Source organism: Oncorhynchus tshawytscha, linkage group LG06 (genome assembly GCF_018296145.1).
Source record: "Oncorhynchus tshawytscha isolate Ot180627B linkage group LG06, Otsh_v2.0, whole genome shotgun sequence".
NCBI classification, from domain to species: Eukaryota; Metazoa; Chordata; class Actinopteri; order Salmoniformes; family Salmonidae; genus Oncorhynchus; species Oncorhynchus tshawytscha.
The window spans coordinates 32,099,537-32,119,656 of record NC_056434.1 but is presented as its reverse complement, the minus strand read 5'-3'; the positions used below and the strand labels follow the sequence as shown (position 1 = coordinate 32,119,656).

Sequence of the window (20,120 nt, the reverse complement as noted above, 5' to 3'; positions counted from 1 at the left end):
GACATTAGTGTGTGTGTTTAGAGATGTGTAGCGATAGACATTAGTGTGTGTGTTTAGAGATGGGTAGCGATAGACATTAGTGTGTGTGTTAGAGATGTGTAGCGATAGACATTAGTGTGTGTGTTAGAGATGTGTAGCGATAGACATTAGTGTGTGTGTTTAGAGATGGGTAGCGATAGACATTAGTGTGTGTGTTAGAGATGTGTAGCGATAGACATTAGTGTGTGTGTTAGAGATGGGTAGCGATAGACATTAGTGTGTGTGTTAGAGATGTGTAGCGATAGAGATTAGTGTGTGTGTGTGTGTGTGTGTGTGTGTTTAGAGATGTGTAGCGATAGACATTAGTGTGTGTGTGTGTTTGTGTTTAGAGATGTGTAGCGATATACATTAGTGTGTGTGTGTGTGTGTGTGTGTGTGTTTAGAGATGGGTAGCGATAGACATTAGTGTGTGTGTTAGAGATGTGTAGCGATAGACATTAGTGTGTGTGTGTGTTTGTGTTTAGAGATGGGTAGCGATATACATTAGTGTGTGTGTTAGAGATGGGTAGCGATAGACATTAGTGTGTGTGTTTAGAGATGTGTAGCGATAGACATTAGTGTGTGTGTTAGAGATGGGTAGCGATAGACATTAGTGTGTGTGTTAGAGATGGGTAGCGATAGACATTAGTGTGTGTGTTAGAGATGTGTAGCGATAGAGATTAGTGTGTGTGTGTGTGTGTGTTTAGAGATGTGTAGCGATAGACATTAGTGTGTGTGTGTGTTTGTGTTTAGAGATGTGTAGCGATATACATTAGTGTGTGTGTGTGTGTGTGTGTGTGTGTTTAGAGATGGGTAGCGATAGACATTAGTGTGTGTGTTAGAGATGTGTAGCGATAGACATTAGTGTGTGTGTGTGTTTGTGTTTAGAGATGGGTAGCGATATACATTAGTGTGTGTGTTTTAGAGATGGGTAGACATAGACATTAGACATTAGTGTGTGTGTGTGTGTGTGTGTGTGTGTGTGTGTGTGTGTGTGTGTGTGTGTGTGTGTGTGTGTGTGTGTGTGTGTGTGTGTGTGTGTTTAGAGGTGGGTAGCGATAGACATTAGTGCGTGTGTTTTAGAGATGGGTAGACATAGACATTAGACATTAGTGTGTGTGTGTGTGTGTGTTTAGAGGTGGGTAGCGATAGACATTAGTGTGTGTGTGTGTGTGTGTGTGTTTTAGCGATTGGTGTGTGTGTCTGACATGACATGTTTCAGTTTCAAGTCTTTATATCACATGCACAGTGAAAGTACAGTGAAATGCTCAAAACCCAACAAAGGAATTCAATAACAATATATTACTAGAAAAGAACAGAGAAATAAGAATAGGAAAAATGAAATACACAATAAAGTAAGTAGGCATACTATATACAGGAAATATTTCAAAATGCAATACCACATTTACATGTACAGGAATACTGGAGTGATGGGGGTAGATATGTATAGGGGTAAGATGACAGGAATACTGGAGTGATGGGGGTAGATATGTATAGAGGTAAGATGACAGGAATACTGGAGTGATGGGGGTAGATATGTGTAGGGGTAAGATGACAGGAATACTGGAGTGATGGGGGTAGATATGTATAGGGGTAAGATGACAGGAATACTGGAGTGATGGGGGTAGATATGTATAGGGGTAAGATGACAGGAATACTGGAGTGATGGGGTAGATATGTATAGGGGTAAGATGACAGGAATACTGGAGTGATGGGGGTAGATATGTATAGGGGTAAGATGACAGGAATACTGGAGTGATGGGGGTAGATATGTATAGGGGTAAGATGACAGGAATACTGGAGTGATGGGGGTAGATATGTATAGGGGTAAGATGACAGGAATACTGGAGTGATGGGGGTAGATATGTATAGAGGTAAGGTGACAGGAATACTGGAGTGATGGAGGTAGATATGTATAGGGGTAAGATGACAGGAATACTGGAGTGATGGGGGTAGATATGTATAGGGGTAAGATGACAGGAATACTGGAGTGATGGGGGTAGATATGTATAGAGGTAAGGTGACAGGAATACTGGAGTGATGGGGTAGATATGTATAGGGGTAAGATGACAGGAATACTGGAGTGATGGGGGTAGATATGTATAGAGGTAAGGTGACAGGAATACTGGAGTGATGGAGGTAGATATGTATAGGGGTAAGATGACAGGAATACTGGAGTGATGGGGGTAGATATGTATAGAGGTAAGATGACAGGAATACTGGAGTGATGGGGGTAGATATGTGTAGGGGTAAGATGACAGGAATACTGGAGTGATGGGGGTAGATATGTATAGGGGTAAGATGACAGGAATACTGGAGTGATGGGGGTAGATATGTATAGAGGTAAGATGACAGGAATACTGGAGTGATGGGGGTAGATATGTATAGGGGTAAGATGACAGGAATACTGGAGTGATGGGGGTAGATATGTATAGGGGTAAGATGACAGGAATACTGGAGTGATGGGGGTAGATATGTATAGGGGTAAGATGACAGGAATACTGGAGTGATGGGGGTAGATATGTATAGGGGTAAGATGACAGGAATACTGGAGTGATGGGGGTAGATATGTGTAGGGGTAAGATGACAGGAATACTGGAGTGATGGGGGTAGATATGTGTAGGGGTAAGATGACAGGAATACTGGAGTGATGGAGGTAGATATGTGTAGGGGTAAGATGACAGGAATACTGGAGTGATGGAGGTAGATATGTATAGGGGTAAGATGACAGGAATACTGGAGTGATGGGGGTAGATATGTATAGGGGTAAGATGACAGGAATACTGGAGTGATGGAGGTAGATATGTATAGGGTAAGATGACAGGAATACTGGAGTGATGGGGGTAGATATGTATAGGGGTAAGATGACAGGGATACTGGAGTGATGGGGGTAGATATGTATAGGGGTAAGATGACAGGGATACTGGAGTGATGGGGGTAGATATGTGTAGGGGTAAGATGACAGGGATACTGGAGTGATGGGGGTAGATATGTATAGGGGTAAGATGACAGGAATACTGGAGTGATGGGGGTAGATATGTATAGGGGTAAGATGACAGGGATACTGGAGTGATGGGGGTAGATATGTGTAGGGGTAAGATGACAGGAATACTGGAGTGATGGGGGTAGATATGTATAGGGGTAAGATGACAGGAATATAGTGATGGGGGTAGATATGTATAGGGGTAAGATGACAGGAATACTGGAGTGATGGGGGTAGATATGTATAGGGGTAAGATGACAGGAATACTGGAGTGATGGGGGTAGATATGTATAGGGGTAAGATGACAGGAATACTGGAGTGATGGGGGTAGATATGTGTAGGGGTAAGATGACAGGAATACTGGAGTGATGGAGGTAGATATGTGTAGGGGTAAGATGACAGGAATACTGGAGTGATGGAGGTAGATATGTATAGGGGTAAGATGACAGGAATACTGGAGTGATGGGGGTAGATATGTGTAGGGGTAAGATGACAGGAATACTGGAGTGATGGAGGTAGATATGTATAGGGGTAAGATGACAGGAATACTGGAGTGATGGAGGTAGATATGTATAGGGGTAAGATGACAGGGATACTGGAGTGATGGGGGTAGATATGTATAGGGGTAAGATGACAGGGATACTGGAGTGATGGGGGTAGATATGTGTAGGGGTAAGATGACAGGGATACTGGAGTGATGGGGGTAGATATGTATAGGGGTAAGATGACAGGAATACTGGAGTGATGGGGGTAGATATGTATAGGGGTAAGATGACAGGGATACTGGAGTGATGGGGGTAGATATGTGTAGGGGTAAGATGACAGGAATACTGGAGTGATCGAGGTAGATATGTATAGGGGTAAGATGACAGGAATACTGGGGTGATGGGGGTAGATATGTATAGGGGTAAGATGACAGGGATACTGGAGTGATGGGGGTAGATATGTGTAGGGGTAAGATGACAGGAATACTGGAGTGATCGAGGTAGATATGTATAGGGGTAAGATGACAGGAATACTGGGGTGATCAAGGTAGATATGTATAGGGGTAAGATGACAGGAATACTGGAGTGATGGAGGTAGATATGTATAGGGGTAAGATGACAGGAATACTGGAGTGATATATGTATAGGGGTAAGGTGACAGGGATACTGGAGTGATATATGTATAGGGGTAAGGTGACAGGGATACTGGAGTGATGGATGTAGATATGAATAGAGGTAAGGAGACAAGGTTACTGGTGATGGAGGTAGATATGTATAGGGGTAAGGAGACAAGGATACTGGAGTGATGGAGGTAGATATGTATAGGGGTAAGGTGACAGGGATACTGGAGTGATATATGTATAGGGGTAAGGTGACAGGGATACTGGAGTGATGGATGTAGATATGAATAGAGGTAAGGAGACAAGGATACTGGAGTGATGGAGGTAGATATGTATAGGGGTAAGGAGACAAGGATACTGGAGTGATGGAGGTAGATATGTATAGGGGTAAGATGACAGGAATACTGGGGTGATGGGGGTAGATATGTATAGGGGTAAGATGACAGGGATACTGGAGTGATGGGGGTAGATATGTGTAGGGGTAAGATGACAGGAATACTGGAGTGATCGAGGTAGATATGTATAGGGGTAAGATGACAGGAATACTGGAGTGATGGAGGTAGATATGTATAGGGGTAAGATGACAGGAATACTGGAGTGATGGAGGTAGATATGTATAGGGGTAAGATGACAGGAATACTGGAGTGATGGAGGTAGATATGTATAGGGGTAAGATGACAGGAATACTGGAGTGATATATGTATAGGGGTAAGGTGACAGGGATACTGGAGTGATGGATGTAGATATGAATAGAGGTAAGGAGACAAGGATACTGGAGTGATGGAGGTAGATATGTATAGGGGTAAGGAGACAAGGATACTGGAGTGATGGAGGTAGATATGTATAGGGGTAAGGTGACAGGGATACTGGAGTGATATATGTATAGGGGTAAGGTGACAGGGATACTGGAGTGATGGATGTAGATATGAATAGAGGTAAGGAGACAAGGATACTGGAGTGATGGAGGTAGATATGTATAGGGGTAAGGAGACAAGGATACTGGAGTGATGGAGGTAGATATGTATAGGGGTAAGATGACAGGGATACTGGAGTGATGGAGGTAGATATGTATAGAGGTAAGGTGACAGGGATACTGGAGTGATGGAGGTAGATATGTATAGGGGTAAGATGACAGGGATACTGGAGTGATGGAGGTAGATATGTATAGGGGTAAGGGGCCTTGTGAGTGTGCGTTGGCATGACAGTGTGTGTGAGTATGCAGGGCCCTGTGAGTGTGTGTTAGAGTGACAGTGTGTGTGTGGGTACGCAGGGCCCTGTGAGTGTGTGTTGGAGTGACAGTGTGTGTGAGTGTGTGTTGGAGTGACAGTGTGTGTGTTGGAGTGACAGTGTGTGTGAGTGTGTGTTGGAGTGACTGTGTGTGTGAGTGTGTGTTGGAGTGTGTGTGAGTGTGTGTTGGAGTGACAGTGTGTGTGAGTGTGTGTTGGAGTGACAGTGTGTGTGAGTGTGTGTTGGAGTGACAGTGTGTGTGAGTGTGTGTTGGAGTGACAGTGTGTGTGAGTGTGTGTTGGAGTGACAGTGTGTGTGAGTGTGTGTTGGAGTGACAGTGTGTGTGAGTGTGTGTTGGAGTGACAGTGTGTGTGAGTGTGCATAGAGACGATGCAAAGATTGAAATTAAATGTCAATAAAGGTTAACTCAGATGGTCCGTGTAGATGGTCCGTGTAGATGGTCCGTGTAGATGGTCTGTGTAGATGGTCCGTGTAGATGGTCTGTGTAGATGGTCCGTGTAGATGGTCCGTGTAGATGGTCCGTGTAGATGGTCTGTGTAGATGGTCCGTGTAGATGGTCCGTGTAGATGGTCCGTGTAGATGGTCCGTGTAGATGGTTCTTTTCACACCGCCTGATATAGAGGTCCTGGATGGCAGGGAGCTCGTTCCCAGTGATGTACTGGTCTGTCTGCACAACCTGCTGTAGCGCCATGCGATCGAGACCACGCAGTGATGCAGCCAGTCAACATGCTCCCAATGGTACAGTTGTAGAACCTTTGGAGGATTTGAGGGTCAATGCATAACTTGTTCAACCTCCTTTAAGTATTTAATGATTTGGACACAGAGGAAGTTGAAGCTGCTCCACTGCCACCCCGTCAAAATGGATGGGTGTGTGTTGGCCCCCCTGTTTCCTGTGGTTCACGATCAGCTCCTTGGTCTTACTGACGTTGAGGGAGAGGTTGTTACTGCGGCACCACACTGCCAGGTCACTGACCTCCTCCCTGTAGGCTGACTCATGTTTTGGAGATGGAAGGACAGGACGCACATTAAAAACACATTAGGTTGCATCACCCCTTGGGGTTCTGGAGGTTTTCTCTTTCCAAGTCTCTCCCCTCCTCCTTTCCCCTTTCCTCCTCCACTCCCCTTTCCTCCTCCACTCCCCTTTCCTCCTCCACTCCTTTCGTCCTCCATTCCTCCAGATGGGAGGATGTGGGTGGGGCCTGGTGTGTTTGTGTTCCTCAGGATCTTCTCTTCCTGTTACACTGCAAACACAGTCCACATGTACTCAACACACACACACACACACATATACATGCACACACACACCAGACACACCACACACACACACACACACACACCACACACATATACACACACACACCACACATTAGGAACACGAATGATAATACAGTGGACGTAGAGGGAAAGAGAAGGAAAGCTCTGTCTGTCTAATGGCCTGATTGTCTCAAGCTGTTGGTGGACTTCCCCCTTTAGGAGAGGAATGTCAGATATGTCCAGCAGGAAGACACACACACACACACACACACACACACACACACACACACACGGGAAATTGAATATTTTGGGCTATTGTGCATTTTCAGCTCTGCTAACCTTGTTAAGTCTAAGATGAGTTTAAACATTCTACAGCACTGTGTGTGTGTGTGTGTGTGTGTGTGTGTGTGTGTGTGTGTGTGTGTGTGTGTGTGTGTGTGTGTGTGTGTGTGTGTGTGTGTGTGTGTGTGTGGTGTGTGTGTGTGTGTGTGTGTGTCTGTGTCTGTGTGTGTGTATGTGTGTGTGTGTATTTGTGTGTGTGTGTGTGTCTGTGTGTGTGTGCTCCATTGCTGAGAGGAGGACTGAAGACCACATGACCTTGTTCACATGTTCAGTTGTGATTTGTCAATTTTTGGTTGTTGGTGCATTATTACTGTTGAATCCATGATGCAACGCTAGTGATAAGAGATTGGAGGTTGGATAGTGATAAGAGGTTGGACTGACAAACACAAGGTCGTAGGTTCAAGGCCCACATGATCTGCCCACTGAATTGATTGCAATATGAATCCCTTTCCTCTCTCTCTCCTTCTCTTTCTCAGATGACAGAGGGGAGGCGATGTCAGGTCCATCTCCTGGACGACAGGAAGCTGGAGCTCCTCGTACAGGTACACACACACACACACACACACACACTTAAGGTTGGGGGGAGGGATAAGGAGACTGTGTGTGTGTGTGTGTGTGTGTGAGCGCTAACCTCAGGAGCTCAATTACTGCTGACTGGACGACACTGCTCCGTCTTCTGCTCACCTGATCCTTCCACACACACCCTCTCTCGTTAAGGAGTCCTGTCAGTCGGTCCGTCAGACGTGCAGCGCTGTCTGTCTGTCTGGCTGGCTGGCCTAATAATATCCTAAACTGTGGGTCGCCCCTATTTGTCTTCTCAATTCCCCCACCTCCCCCTCCTTCTGCCCTCCCTTGTCCCTACTCTCTCTGTAATGAAGAATGATTCTGACTAACAATTTTTCTTCATAGCAGTCTCATCACAACAATGGAGCACCCTTCCCCCTCCCCTGTCCCAGTGTCGTCCTAACCCTCTTCAGTAACATTGACAGTCTTGTCTGTTCATCAGGAAATCTTACTGCTGCTGCAGAGCATACAGAAATAAAGATACATGAGTAGAAGAGAGTTCTGGATGGACAGAAGGAGACAGCAGGTGGAGGTAGAGTCGAGGACAGAGTACGTTGAGGCGAGTAGAAAGTAGAACAGAGAGAGGGAGAGTGGTGGAAATGAGATGACAGCGCTGCATGCAGTGTGATCTGATTACAATGGCAGAACTGATCCACCTCTCTCTCAGTCCATCTCTAATAGACCTTCATTGTATAAGGGGAGGATTTATCTTTCGCTTATCCACTTCCTTGCTTCACTCCCTATCCTCACCTCGCACTCTAGCTATCTTCTCTCCTTCTCTCTACCTCTTTCACTAAGCCTCATATTTCTCCACATAGCTCGATCACATCCTCCCTTCATCTTCTATTTCTTCCTTCCTCTCATCCCTTCATTCCCTCAGCCAGGAGGAGTGGAAACAGAGCAAGAAAGACCGAGATTCCAAATGAAGGGAGAAGAGGAAATAGGATAGACACACACAGAGAGAAGGAACAGATACAGATTGTTCTCTGTTTATCATTATTTCAGCAAAGCAGGTCTCTCTCTCTTTCCCCCCTCTCTCTCGGATGTTCAGTATGCCGTTGAGGGGTTAATGGGACCCTAGAGAATTCCCATGTTATTCCTGGTTTTCCTGTGAGCTGGATAGTGGTGAGGCTCTCCCCCTTTTAGGGAAGGGAAAGATTTTTGGCAATGACCCCATAGGGCCCCAAAACCATCATATATATCTCTACCTGTGAACCACCACTGACAGGGCAGGGCTACCCTTACCTCTCACACAGCCTTCCAGGGAGGAGGATGGTAAAGATTCTAAATCATTTTGACGTTCATACTTGTCAGTTATTAAGATAAGTTATGACGTTCTTCCTGTCTCAGCCCCAGTTAGGGCTCCAGTCCTCACTCTCCCCCTCTGTCTCCCTGTCTCAGCCCCAGCTGTACTGTAGACCTGTGGTGCTGACGATGATAACTATTAACACGGGGCTGTTTGTCTGGCCTGGGGGGTAAAAGACTTGAGTGGGGCTCTGGCTAATAGGGGTGTGTGTGTGTAGGTGTGTCTGATAGGTGGGTCTGCAGGTGTCGCTGCCTGTGGACCGACACTTCCTGACTGAAGATGAGTTTTAGGTAGTGTATCTAAAAAGCTCACCGCATCGGCTACAGACACAGAGAGACCAGGTGGAAAGAGATAGAGAGAGATGTAGGTAAGAGCTCAACAACAGCTAATACTGCCACTCTGCTGCCGATGTGCATAATATCTCTCTGTAGCCTTTATTTAATGAGCGGCAGTCACACTGTCCATATCTCGATCCTGCTCTACTGCTAAACATCATTACACTTCCGCTAAATGTCTACTCCGACTCTCATGTCATCACACACGCATGTACACACACACATACACACACACACACAGAAATGCAGACACGCGCCTTACACACGCGCCTCACACTAGACTTACGCAGTAACCAGATCATACCTTCATAGCGACATTGTGCCATTCTGGGATATTCAGTATACCGGCACTGAACACAAGATGCGCTGTTATTCAAACCCCTGAGGATCTGTAATCCGAAGGTTAGCAATTCTAACAACTACATGTAAAATCCCACAGAGAATGCTAACTAAATGCTAACGAGCACATTGCCAACATTTTATAGTCTCTGACCTAAACTGTATAAGTATACAAACAAAAATGACTCAAAAAAGTATACTCAAAAATGCTACTCACAGTTTGCTGCACACACTAAACAAATATTACACAGCAAGGCTCTTGTTCCAGGTAGGGATTCTCTGCTGTTACCAAGCAAAGTCTGATTTAGGAAGAAGCTAACCTCTTAGCTAGATAGCTAACTAGCTACTAAATGACGCTAGGCTTGCACAACTGCAGAGCATTTAGTACATTTTAGACAGTTAACTTAAAAGTTATATCTAGCTGACAAACATTTAGTTGTGAATACTGTAACTAGATCACTGGGGTATTGAAAAGATGATGCCACAGAAAAATGATTCCACAGGTGAAGTGAGGAATACGATCTTCTTTATCTCCTATGGTATTGACCAAGTTGACTGCAGGTATTTACTTACTACACATATTCAAATGTATTAAAACACTTTAAATAAATAGTTTCAATGGTATTGACAGGATTGAAAAACCATCCTATGGCTTTTTCCAAATACCCAGGTATACAGTACATACAGTTTGCTGCCCAAGCCTACCTCACACACAGGCCTTATTATGCTAATCATACTCATCTTTGTAGAGCTGCTGTTCATGATATCCTCAATTCAGGAGAGGATGCTGCCACTGTTATCACTTTCTCGCTTCTCTCTCCCCCCTCTCTCTCTCTCCCCCTCTCACCCCCATCTCTCTCTCTATCTCCCCTCTCTCTCTCTCTCTCTCTCTCCCACTCTCTCTCCCTCTCTCCCTATATTTCTCTCCCTCTCTATCTCTCTCACTCTCCTTTTCTCTCTCTCTCTACCTTTAACTTTCTCACAGTTCCTCCATAATTGTGCTGTCTGTCTCTCCACATCTCATGTGATTGGTTATTTAGAGCCAGGATGGTGTGGCCAGTCAAGTCTAATGACTATTGTTGGTGTGGCTACTCGTTAATGAGAAACTGTTCCTAGGTCTGAATCTGAACCAAAACACTCATTACTACAATTATACACTGTAGCACATTACAACACTACAGAAAGAGAGAGACCAAGTTTATTTATCTGTGTTTGTTTGGTATTTCTAAACGTAGCTCTTTCTCTCGCTCGCCCTCTTTCGTTCTCTCTCTCCAGAGTCTTTCTGTGTAGCAGTATCCTTGTGTAGGCGTAGCTTTTAGTATATCTAGGTCAGTGTAGATGGTGGTGGTGGTGGTGGTGTGTGTGTGTGTTCATGGTTGAATGACATCACCGCGTTTACTTTAAATAGCTCACAGTAGTGGATCAGTGAGTAGATATTAAAGGATTGGCCCAAGGGTTGAGAGTGTGAATCGTGGATTCTGTGTATGCGAGCTTGTGCGTGTAAGTGAGTGAATGTGCATATGTAATTTTTTTAGCGAGTCTGTATGTGTGTGTGTGCTTGTGTTAGGTGTGGGTGTGATGCTGTGTGCTTGTGTTAGGTGTGGGTGTGATGCTATGTGCTGTCAGTATGTGTAGCCAGGCAGAGACACACCCATGCTTAACCCCAGGGTGGGGTTCGCTCTCTGAATATCACTAGCACATTCACATGGCAGGACTGTGTGTGCCACTCTCTCATCTCTCTCCCTCTTGATCTTTTTCAGTCTTTCATTATTTCTTGTTCTCTCGCAAGCTCTCTCATCCCTCACTCCCTCGATCCTTCCCCTTTTCTCTCTGTTTTCTCTCTCTCTCTGTGTGACTTCCTCTCCGCCTCTCTGTACAATAGTCAGTGTGCTGACAAGGTCTTAGCCTGCAGTCTTCAATAATGGCTCTTTTTCTGTGTTCAGTGGCTTTGGATGGACGTGTGATGTCATTGTGACAGAGGCGAAAACATAAGCATCCTTACAGTATTTCAATTTGTTGAAGACTATGATTAGTTGATTAGATGATCAGCTGTTTTACTTGTACCCACAGTGGTACAGTTCTCTACTTATTCCTGTGACTCTGCAGTAGGAGTGTAGGTCGGGGAGGGGGGCAGCCCCACACACACTCTGAGAGAGAGAGAGAATACACACCTGCACTGTCAGCAACACTTACACATCTGTCACTCTTAGACACCCCTCCCCCTCCTCTCTCCTGAGCAGTGTCAGTCAAAGCCCTGAGTCACTGCAGTAAATCACTAGCTATTAGAATACAGTGTCACATTTAGCTTAACACACAACCTGTACATGCACAAACAGAATCACTCACACATGCTGACTCCACACACACACACACACACACACACACACACACACACACACACACACACACACACACACACACACACACACACACACACACACACACACCATACATCATACTGACCCTACCTGTGTGTATGTGTTTCCCTGCAGCCCAAGTTGATGGCCAAGGACCTGTTAGATTTGGTGGCCTCCCACTTCAACCTGAAGGAGAAGGAATACTTTGGGATCTCCTACACAGACGAAACGTAAGTCCCTCTGGTTCACTGTTATGACCAGGAATATAGGACTGTCCTGTTTCTGGGGGGGCTATGTGAAGTGTAGGGTTTTGTTCCAGCCCAGCACTAACACACCTCTAATGGGAAGTAACAACACTCTGGCCTGTTTATCACACAAGGAAAGAAATGTATGTTTGAAATGTGAAGATGCCATTTGATTGACATTGTTATTGTGGGAGTATAAAACAGATATCCTACAGTCTAGTCCCAGTCTGCTAGTCCCAGTCCTAGTGCTCTCATTTGAATACTGTTTGTTGTTGATTTACATAGGCCAACAGTCTGTGATATTTTATACCTCTCATTCATCCCTCTCTCCAGACCCTTTCAACAACTTCACTGGCATACCCAATGCTGGGTGACATTTGTAAAAGACATAGCTAGAGACATGCACAGCCCAGTTCTGTCTCTCTCTGTTTCTGTCTGTCTCTTTTTCACCCAGTTCTGTCTCTCTCTGTTTCTGTCTCTCTCTTTTTCACCCAGTTCTGTCTCTCTCTGTTTCTGTCTCTCTCTTTCTCCCCCAGTTCTGTCTCTCTCTGTTTCTGTCTCTCTCTGTTTCTGTCTCTCTCTGTTTCTGTCTCTCTCTGTTTCTCCCCCAGTTGTGTCTTCTCTGTTTCTCCCCCAGTTCTGTCTCTCTCTGTTTCTGTCTCTCTCTGTTTCTCCCCCAGTTCTGTCTCTCTCTGTTTCTCCCCCAGTTCTGTCTCTCTCTGTTTCTCCCCCAGCTCTGTCTCTCTCTGTTTCTGTCTCTCTCTGTTTCTCCCCCAGTTCTGTCTCTCTCTGTTTCTGTCTCTCTCTGTTTCTCCCCCAGTTCTGTCTCTCTCTGTTTCTCCCCCAGTTCTGTCTCTCTCTGTTTCTCCCCCAGTTCTGTCTCTCTCTGTTTCTCCCCCAGTTCTGTCTCTCTCTGTTTCTGTCTCTCTCTGTTTCTCCCCCAGTTCTGTCTCTCTCTGTTTCTGTCTCTCTCTGTTTCTCCCCCAGTTCTGTCTCTCTCTGTTTCTGTCTCTCTCTGTTTCTCCCCCAGTTCTGTCTCTCTCGCTCTGTTTCTCTCTCTCTCTGTTTCTGTCTCTCTCTGTTTTCCCCCAGTTGTGTCTCTCTGTTTCTCTGTTTCTCCCCCAGTTCTGTTTCTCAGTTGTGTCTCTCTCTTTTCTCCCCCAGTTCTGTCTCTCTCTGTTTTCTGTCTCTCTCTGTTTCTCTGTCCCCAGTTCTGTCTCTCTCTCTGTTTCTCCCCAGTTCTGTCTCTCTCTGATTCTCCAGTTCTGTCAGTTCTCTCTCTGTTTCTCCCCCAGTTCTGTCTCTCTCTGTTTCTCCCCAGTTCTGTCTCTCTCTGATTCTCCCTCAGTTCTGTCTCTCTCTGATTCTCCCTCAGTTCTGTCTCTCTCTGTTTCTGTCTCTCTCTGTTTCTCCCCCAGTTGTGTCTCTCTCTGTTTCTCTGTTTCCCCAGTTCTGTCTCTCTTTTTCTCCCCCAGTTCTGTCTCTCTCTGTTTCTGTCTCTCTCTGTTTCTCCCCCAGTTCTGTCTCTCTCTCTGTTTCTCCCCCAGTTCTGTCTCTCTCTGTTTCTGTCTCTCTCTGTTTCTCCCTCAGTTCTGTCTCTCTCTGTTTCTCCCCCAGTTCTGTCTCTCTCTGATTCTCCCTCAGTTCTCTCTCTCTGTTTCTCCCCCAGTTCTGTCTCTCTCTGTTTCTCCCCCAGTTCTGTCTCTCTCTCTGTTTCTCCCCCAGTTCTGTCTCTCTCTGTTTCTCCCCCAGTTCTGTCTCTCTCTGGTTCTCCCTCAGTTCTGTCTCTCTCTGTTTCTCCCTCAGTCCCTCGGCTCTATATGATGTAGCTTTGTTGTTTCTGTGTTTGAGAGCTGAGAGAGCTGAACTTTGAACAAGAGAAATAGAAAAAAGACCAGTGCATGTTGCCCAGGAGACCATGCAGGGTTACCAGGGTGACAAGCTGCCTCTGCAGTTTTCATCCCCTGTCAGAAAGAGAGAGAGAGAGAGAGAGATGGGGTGGGGTGGGGCGCAGTGGACTTGGCTATGCTATTGCAGTATTTTTACATTGTCGAGAAGGTTTTTCAATCTGCAGTACATATCTGGTCATACCAACTTTTACATTTCATGCTCAGTCAACATAAGTCAGTTCTTTAGTTTGTTAACTCCCCATTGGTCAGTTCTGTCGTGTACGGATATTGACTCCTCATTGGTTGGGTGTGTGGTTTACTAACAGTTGATTGGTTGTTGTGTCTCCAGGGGTCATTTCAGCTGGCTGCAGTTGGACCGGAGAGTTCTAGAACATGAGTTCCCCAAGAAGTCTGGACCCATCGTCCTGTACTTCTGTGTCAGGTATGGTCATATCATGCATGAACACATACAAGCACAGCACCTACATGTACCTACATATATACAGCAGGCAGCACACACACACACACACACACACACACACACACACACACACACACACACACACACACACACACACACACACACACACACACACACACACACAGTCAGACAGACGTCTGCACACCACACACTACCATGGCTCTGTGAAAAAGGCAGACGATAACTCTATAATACTATAAGAGAACGCCATTCATAATTCAGTGATACTTGTGTCTAGCTATTATATATTAGCCTCAGTGTGTCTGTGTGTGTCAAGCGTTGAGTAAGATGTTGTATCCCTGGAAAGTGGTGCTTCTGCTCTGATCTGACTCACATTTAAGTAGCAGGGTTATAAAACCAGTTCTTTCTCCTGTCAGCCCATTTGTACTGCTCTGACAAAGGCTGATCTCTTACATAATACACGTCCTGAGTTTGTACTGCTCTGACAAAGGCTGATCTCTTACATAACACACGTCCTGAGTTTGTACTGCTCTGACAAAGGCTGATCTCTTACATAACACACATCCTGATTTTGCGCGTGCGTGTGTGTGCGTGTACTCACTTCTCCATGAGGTCATTGTAGTGTGAAGAAAAGGTACAGGATCTGAAGTGAAATTGTCTGACCTTTCTATGCAGCTGAGGAAAGGCTACACGCACACACAATGTTGAACAGTGTTGGTCAGTACTTCAGAAGTCCCTATAATGTGTTCTAGGCTCCAGGGACTGGTCATTCCTTAACAACATATTGAGCAACCCGATGTGTTGGAGACACAACAGGACGGCTAACGATAAGTGTCTCCAAAAGGGTGATTTCCACCTACCATAATTGCTTTGATGTGTATTGTATTATTGTATGGGGTATTGTATTATTGTATGGGGTATTGTATTATTGTATGGGGTATTGTATTATTGTATGGGGGTATTGTATTATTGTATGGGGTATTGTATTATTGTATGGGGTATTGTATTATTGTATGGGATATTTATCAGGAATCAAGGTAAGACCCAGGTGCAGACTGTGTGAAGTAAACATGTTTATTGTAACCACAGGGGTCGGCAAACGACAGGTCAAGGTAGGCAGGGGTCGATAATCCAGGGAAGGAGCAAAGTTACAGGACGGCAGGCAGGCTCAAGGTCAGGGACGGGTAGAGTGGTCAGGTGGGCGGGTAGAGTGGTCAGGTGGGCGGGTATAGGATCAGACAGGAGGTTGAGAAAAAGAGAGGCTGGGAAAAGACAGCAGCTGACAGGACAAACGCTGGTAAGCTTGATAAACAAGACAAACTGGCACAGACAGACATAAAACACAGCTATAAATACCCAGAGGATAAGTGGGGAAGATGGGCGACACCTGGAGGGGGTGGAGACGAGGACAGGTGAAACAGATCAGGGTGTTACAGTATTACTGTACTGGGCGTTATATCATTTTATGGGGTGTTGTATTATTGTATGGGGTGTTGTATTATTGTATGGGGTGTTGTATTATTGTACTGGGTGTTGTATTATTGTACTGGGTGTTGTATTATTGTATGGGGTGTTATATTATTGTATGGGGTATTGTATTATTGTACTGGGTGTTGTATTAATGTATGGGGTGTTGTATTATTGTATGGGGTGGTGTATTATTGTATGGGGTGTTGTATAATTGTATGGGGTGGTGTATTATTGTATGGGGTGTTATATTATTGTATGCGGTGTTGTATTATTGTATAGGGTGTTGTATTATTGTATGGGGTGTTATATTATTGTATGCGGTGTTGTATTATTGTATGGGGTGTTGTATAATTGTATGGGGTGTTGTATTATTGTATGGGGTGTTGTATAATTGTATGGGGTGTTGTATTATTGTATGCGGTATTGTATTATTGTATGGGGTGTTGTATAATTGTATGGGGTGTTGTATTATTGTATGCGGTGTTGTATTATTGTATGGGGTGTTGTATTATTGTATGGGGTGTTGTATTATTGTATGGGGTGTTGTATTATTGTATGGGTGGTGTTGTATTATTGTATGGGGTGGTGTATTATTGTATGGGGTGTTGTATTATTGTATGGGGTGTTGTATTATTGTATGGGTGTTGTATTTTGTATGGGGTGTTGTATTATTGTATGCGGTGTTGTATTATTGTATGGGGTGTTGTATTATTGTATGGGGTGTTGTATTATTGTATGGGGTGTTATATTATTGTATGCGGTGTTGTATTATTGTACTGGGTATTGTATTAATATATGGGGTGTTGTATTATTTTATGGGGTGTTGTATTATTGTATGGGGTGTTGTATAATTGTATGGGGTGTTTTATTATGGTATGGGGTGTTTTATTATGGTATGGGGTGTTGTATTATTGTAGTGGGTGTTGTATTAATGTATGGGGTGTTTTATTATTGTATGGGGTGTTTTATTATTGTATAGGGTGTTGTATTATTGTACTGGGTGTTGTATTAATGTATGGGGTGTTTTATTATTGTATGGGGTGTTTTATTATTGTATAGGGTGTTGAATTATTGTACTGGGTGTTGAAGTATTGTCTATAGTGTTTTATTATTGTATGGGGTGTTGAATTATTGTATGGAGTGTTGTATTATTGTATGGAGTGTTGTATTATTTTATGGAGTGTTGTATTATTGTATGGAGTGTTGTATTATTGTATAGGGTGTTGTATTATTGTATGGGGTGTTGTATTATTGTATGGAGTGTTGTATTATTGTATGGGGTGTTGTATTATTGTATGGGGTGTTGTAGTATTGTACTGGGTGTTGTATTATTGTACTGGGTGTTGTATTATTGTACTGGGTGTTGTATTAATGTATGGGGTGTTGTATTATTGTATGGGGTGTTGTATAATTGTATGGGGTGGTGTATTATTGTATGGGGTGTTATATTATTGTATGCGGTGTTGTATTATTGTATAGGGTGTTGTATTATTGTATGGGGTGTTATATTATTGTATGCGGTGTTGTATTATTGTATGGGGTGTTGTATAATTGTATAGGGTGTTGTATTATTGTATGGGGTGTTGTATAATTGTATGGGGTGTTGTATTATTGTATGCGGTGTTGTATTATTGTATGCGGTGTTGTATTATTGTATGGGGTGTTGTATAATTGTATGGGGTGTTGTATTATTGTATGCGGTGTTGTATTATTGTATGGGGTGTTGTATTATTGTATGGGGTGTTGTATTATTGTATGGAGTGTTTTGTTATTGTATGCGGTGTTGTATTATTGTATGGGGTGTTGTATTATTGTATGGGGTGTTGTATTATTGTATGGAGTGTTTTGTTATTGTATGCGGTGTTGTATTATTGTATGGGGTATTGTATTAATATATGGGGTGTTGTATTATTTTATGGGGTGTTGTATTATTGTATGGGGTGTTGTATAATTGTATGGGGTGTTTTATTATGGTATGGGGTGTTTTATTATGGTATGGGGTGTTGTATTATTGTAGTGGGTGTTGTATTAATGTATGGGGTGTTTTATTATTGTATGGGGTGTTTTATTATTGTATAGGGTGTTGTATTATTGTACTGGGTGTTGTATTAATGTATGGGGTGTTTTATTATTGTATGGGGTGTTTTATTATTGTATAGGGTGTTGAATTATTGTACTGGGTGTTGTATTGTCTATAGTGTTTTATTATTGTATGGGGTGTTGAATTATTGTATGGAGTGTTGTATTATTGTATGGAGTGTTGTATTATTTTATGGGTGTTGTATTATTGTATGGGTGTTGTATTATTGTATAGGGTGTTGTATTATTGTATGGGGTGTTGTATTATTGTATGGAGTGTTGTATTATTGTATGGGGTGTTGTATTATTGTATGGGGTGTTGTAGTATTGTACTGGGTGTTGTATTATTGTACTGGGTGTTGTATTATTGTACTGGGTGTTGTATTAATGTATGGGGTGTTGTATTATTGTATGGGGTGGTGTATTATTGTATGGGGTGTTGTATAATTGTATGGGGTGTTGTATAATTGTATGGGGTGGTGTATTATTGTATGGGGTGTTATATTATTGTATGCGGTGTTGTATTATTGTATAGGGTGTTGTATTATTGTATGGGGTGTTATATTATTGTATGCGGTGTTGTATTATTGTATGGGGTGTTGTATAATTGTATGGGGTGTTGTAGTATTGTATGGGGTGTTGTATAATTGTATGGGGTGTTGTATTATTGTATGGGTGTTGTATTATTGTATGCGGTGTTGTATTATTGTATGGGGTGTTGTATAATTGTATGGGGTGTTGTATTATTGTATGCGGTGTTGTATTATTGTATGGGGTGTTGTATTATTGTATGGGGTGTTGTATTATTGTATGGAGTGTTTTGTTATTGTATGCGGTGTTGTATTATTGTATGGGGTGTTGTATTATTGTATGGGTGTTGTATTATTGTATGGGGTGTTGTATTATTGTATGGAGTGTTTTGTTATTGTATGCGGTGTTGTATTATTGTATGGGGTGTTGTATTATTGTGTGGGGTGTTATATTATTGTATGGGGTGTTGTATTATTGTATGCGGTGTTGTATTATTGTATGGGGTGTTGTATTATTGTATGGGGTGTTATATTATTGTATGCGGTGTTGTATTATTGTATGGAGTGTTGTATTATTGTATAGGGTGTTGTATTGTTGTATGGAGTGTTGTATTATTGTATGGGGTGTTGTATTATTGTATGGGGTGTTGTATTGTTGTTTGGGGTGTTGTATTATTGTACGGGGTGTTTTGTTGTTGTATGCGGTGTTGTATTATTGTATGGGGTGTTGTATTATTGTATGGGGTGTTGTATTGTTGTATGGGTGTTGTATTATTGTATGGGGTGTTGTATTATTGTATGGGTATTGTATTATTGTACTGGGTGTTGTATTATTGTATGGGGTGTTGTATTATTGTATGGGGTGTTGTATTATTGTACTGGGTGTTGTATTATTGTATGGGGTGTTGTATTATTGTATGGGGTGTTGTATTATTGTATAGGGTGGTGTATTATTGTATGGGGTGTGTATTATTGTATGGGGTGTTGTATAATTGTATGGGGTGGTGTATTATTGTATGGGGTGTTATATTATTGTATGCGGTGTTGTATTATTGTATAGGGTGTTGTATTATTGTATGGGGTGTTATATTATTGTATGCGGTGTTGTATTATTGTATGGGGTGTTGTATTATTGTATGGGGTGTTGTATAATTGTATGGGGTGTTGTATTATTGTATGGGGTGTTGTATAATTGTATGGGGTGTTGTATTATTGTATGGGGTGGTGTATTATTGTATGGGGTGTTGTATTATTGTATGGGGTGTTGTATTATTGTATGGGGTGTTGTATTATTGTATGGGGTGGTGTATTATTGTATGGGGTGTTGTATTATTGTATGCGGTGTTGTATTTTTGTATGGGGTGTTGTATTATTGTATGCGGTGTTGTATTATTGTATGGGGTGTTGTATTATTGTATGGGGTGTTGTATTATTGTATGGGGTGTTATATTATTGTATGCGGTGTTGTATTATTGTACTGGGTATTGTATTAATATATGGGGTGTTGTATTATTTTATGGGGTGTTGTATTATTGTATGGGGTGTTGTATAATTGTATGGGGTGTTTTATTATGGTATGGGGTGTTGTATTATTGTAGTGGGTGTTGTATTATT

The 20,120-nt window shown here is 43.0% G+C and overlaps 1 protein-coding gene across 11 annotated transcripts in view; it reads left to right on the top strand.

Annotated features, from left to right (window-relative positions):
- LOC112253465 (FERM domain-containing protein 4A-like) overlaps positions 1-20,120 on the top strand; it is a 219,174-nt gene that overhangs the window by 149,470 nt on the left and 49,584 nt on the right. For all 11 annotated transcript variants that reach the window (XM_042323195.1, XM_042323192.1, XM_042323198.1 and 8 more), the window contains exons 2-4: positions 7,427-7,492; positions 11,987-12,081; positions 14,335-14,427. In XM_042323195.1, the coding sequence (XP_042179129.1) occupies positions 7,427-7,492; positions 11,987-12,081; positions 14,335-14,427 (254 nt within the window). The remainder of the gene's footprint in view (positions 1-7,426; positions 7,493-11,986; positions 12,082-14,334; positions 14,428-20,120) is intronic.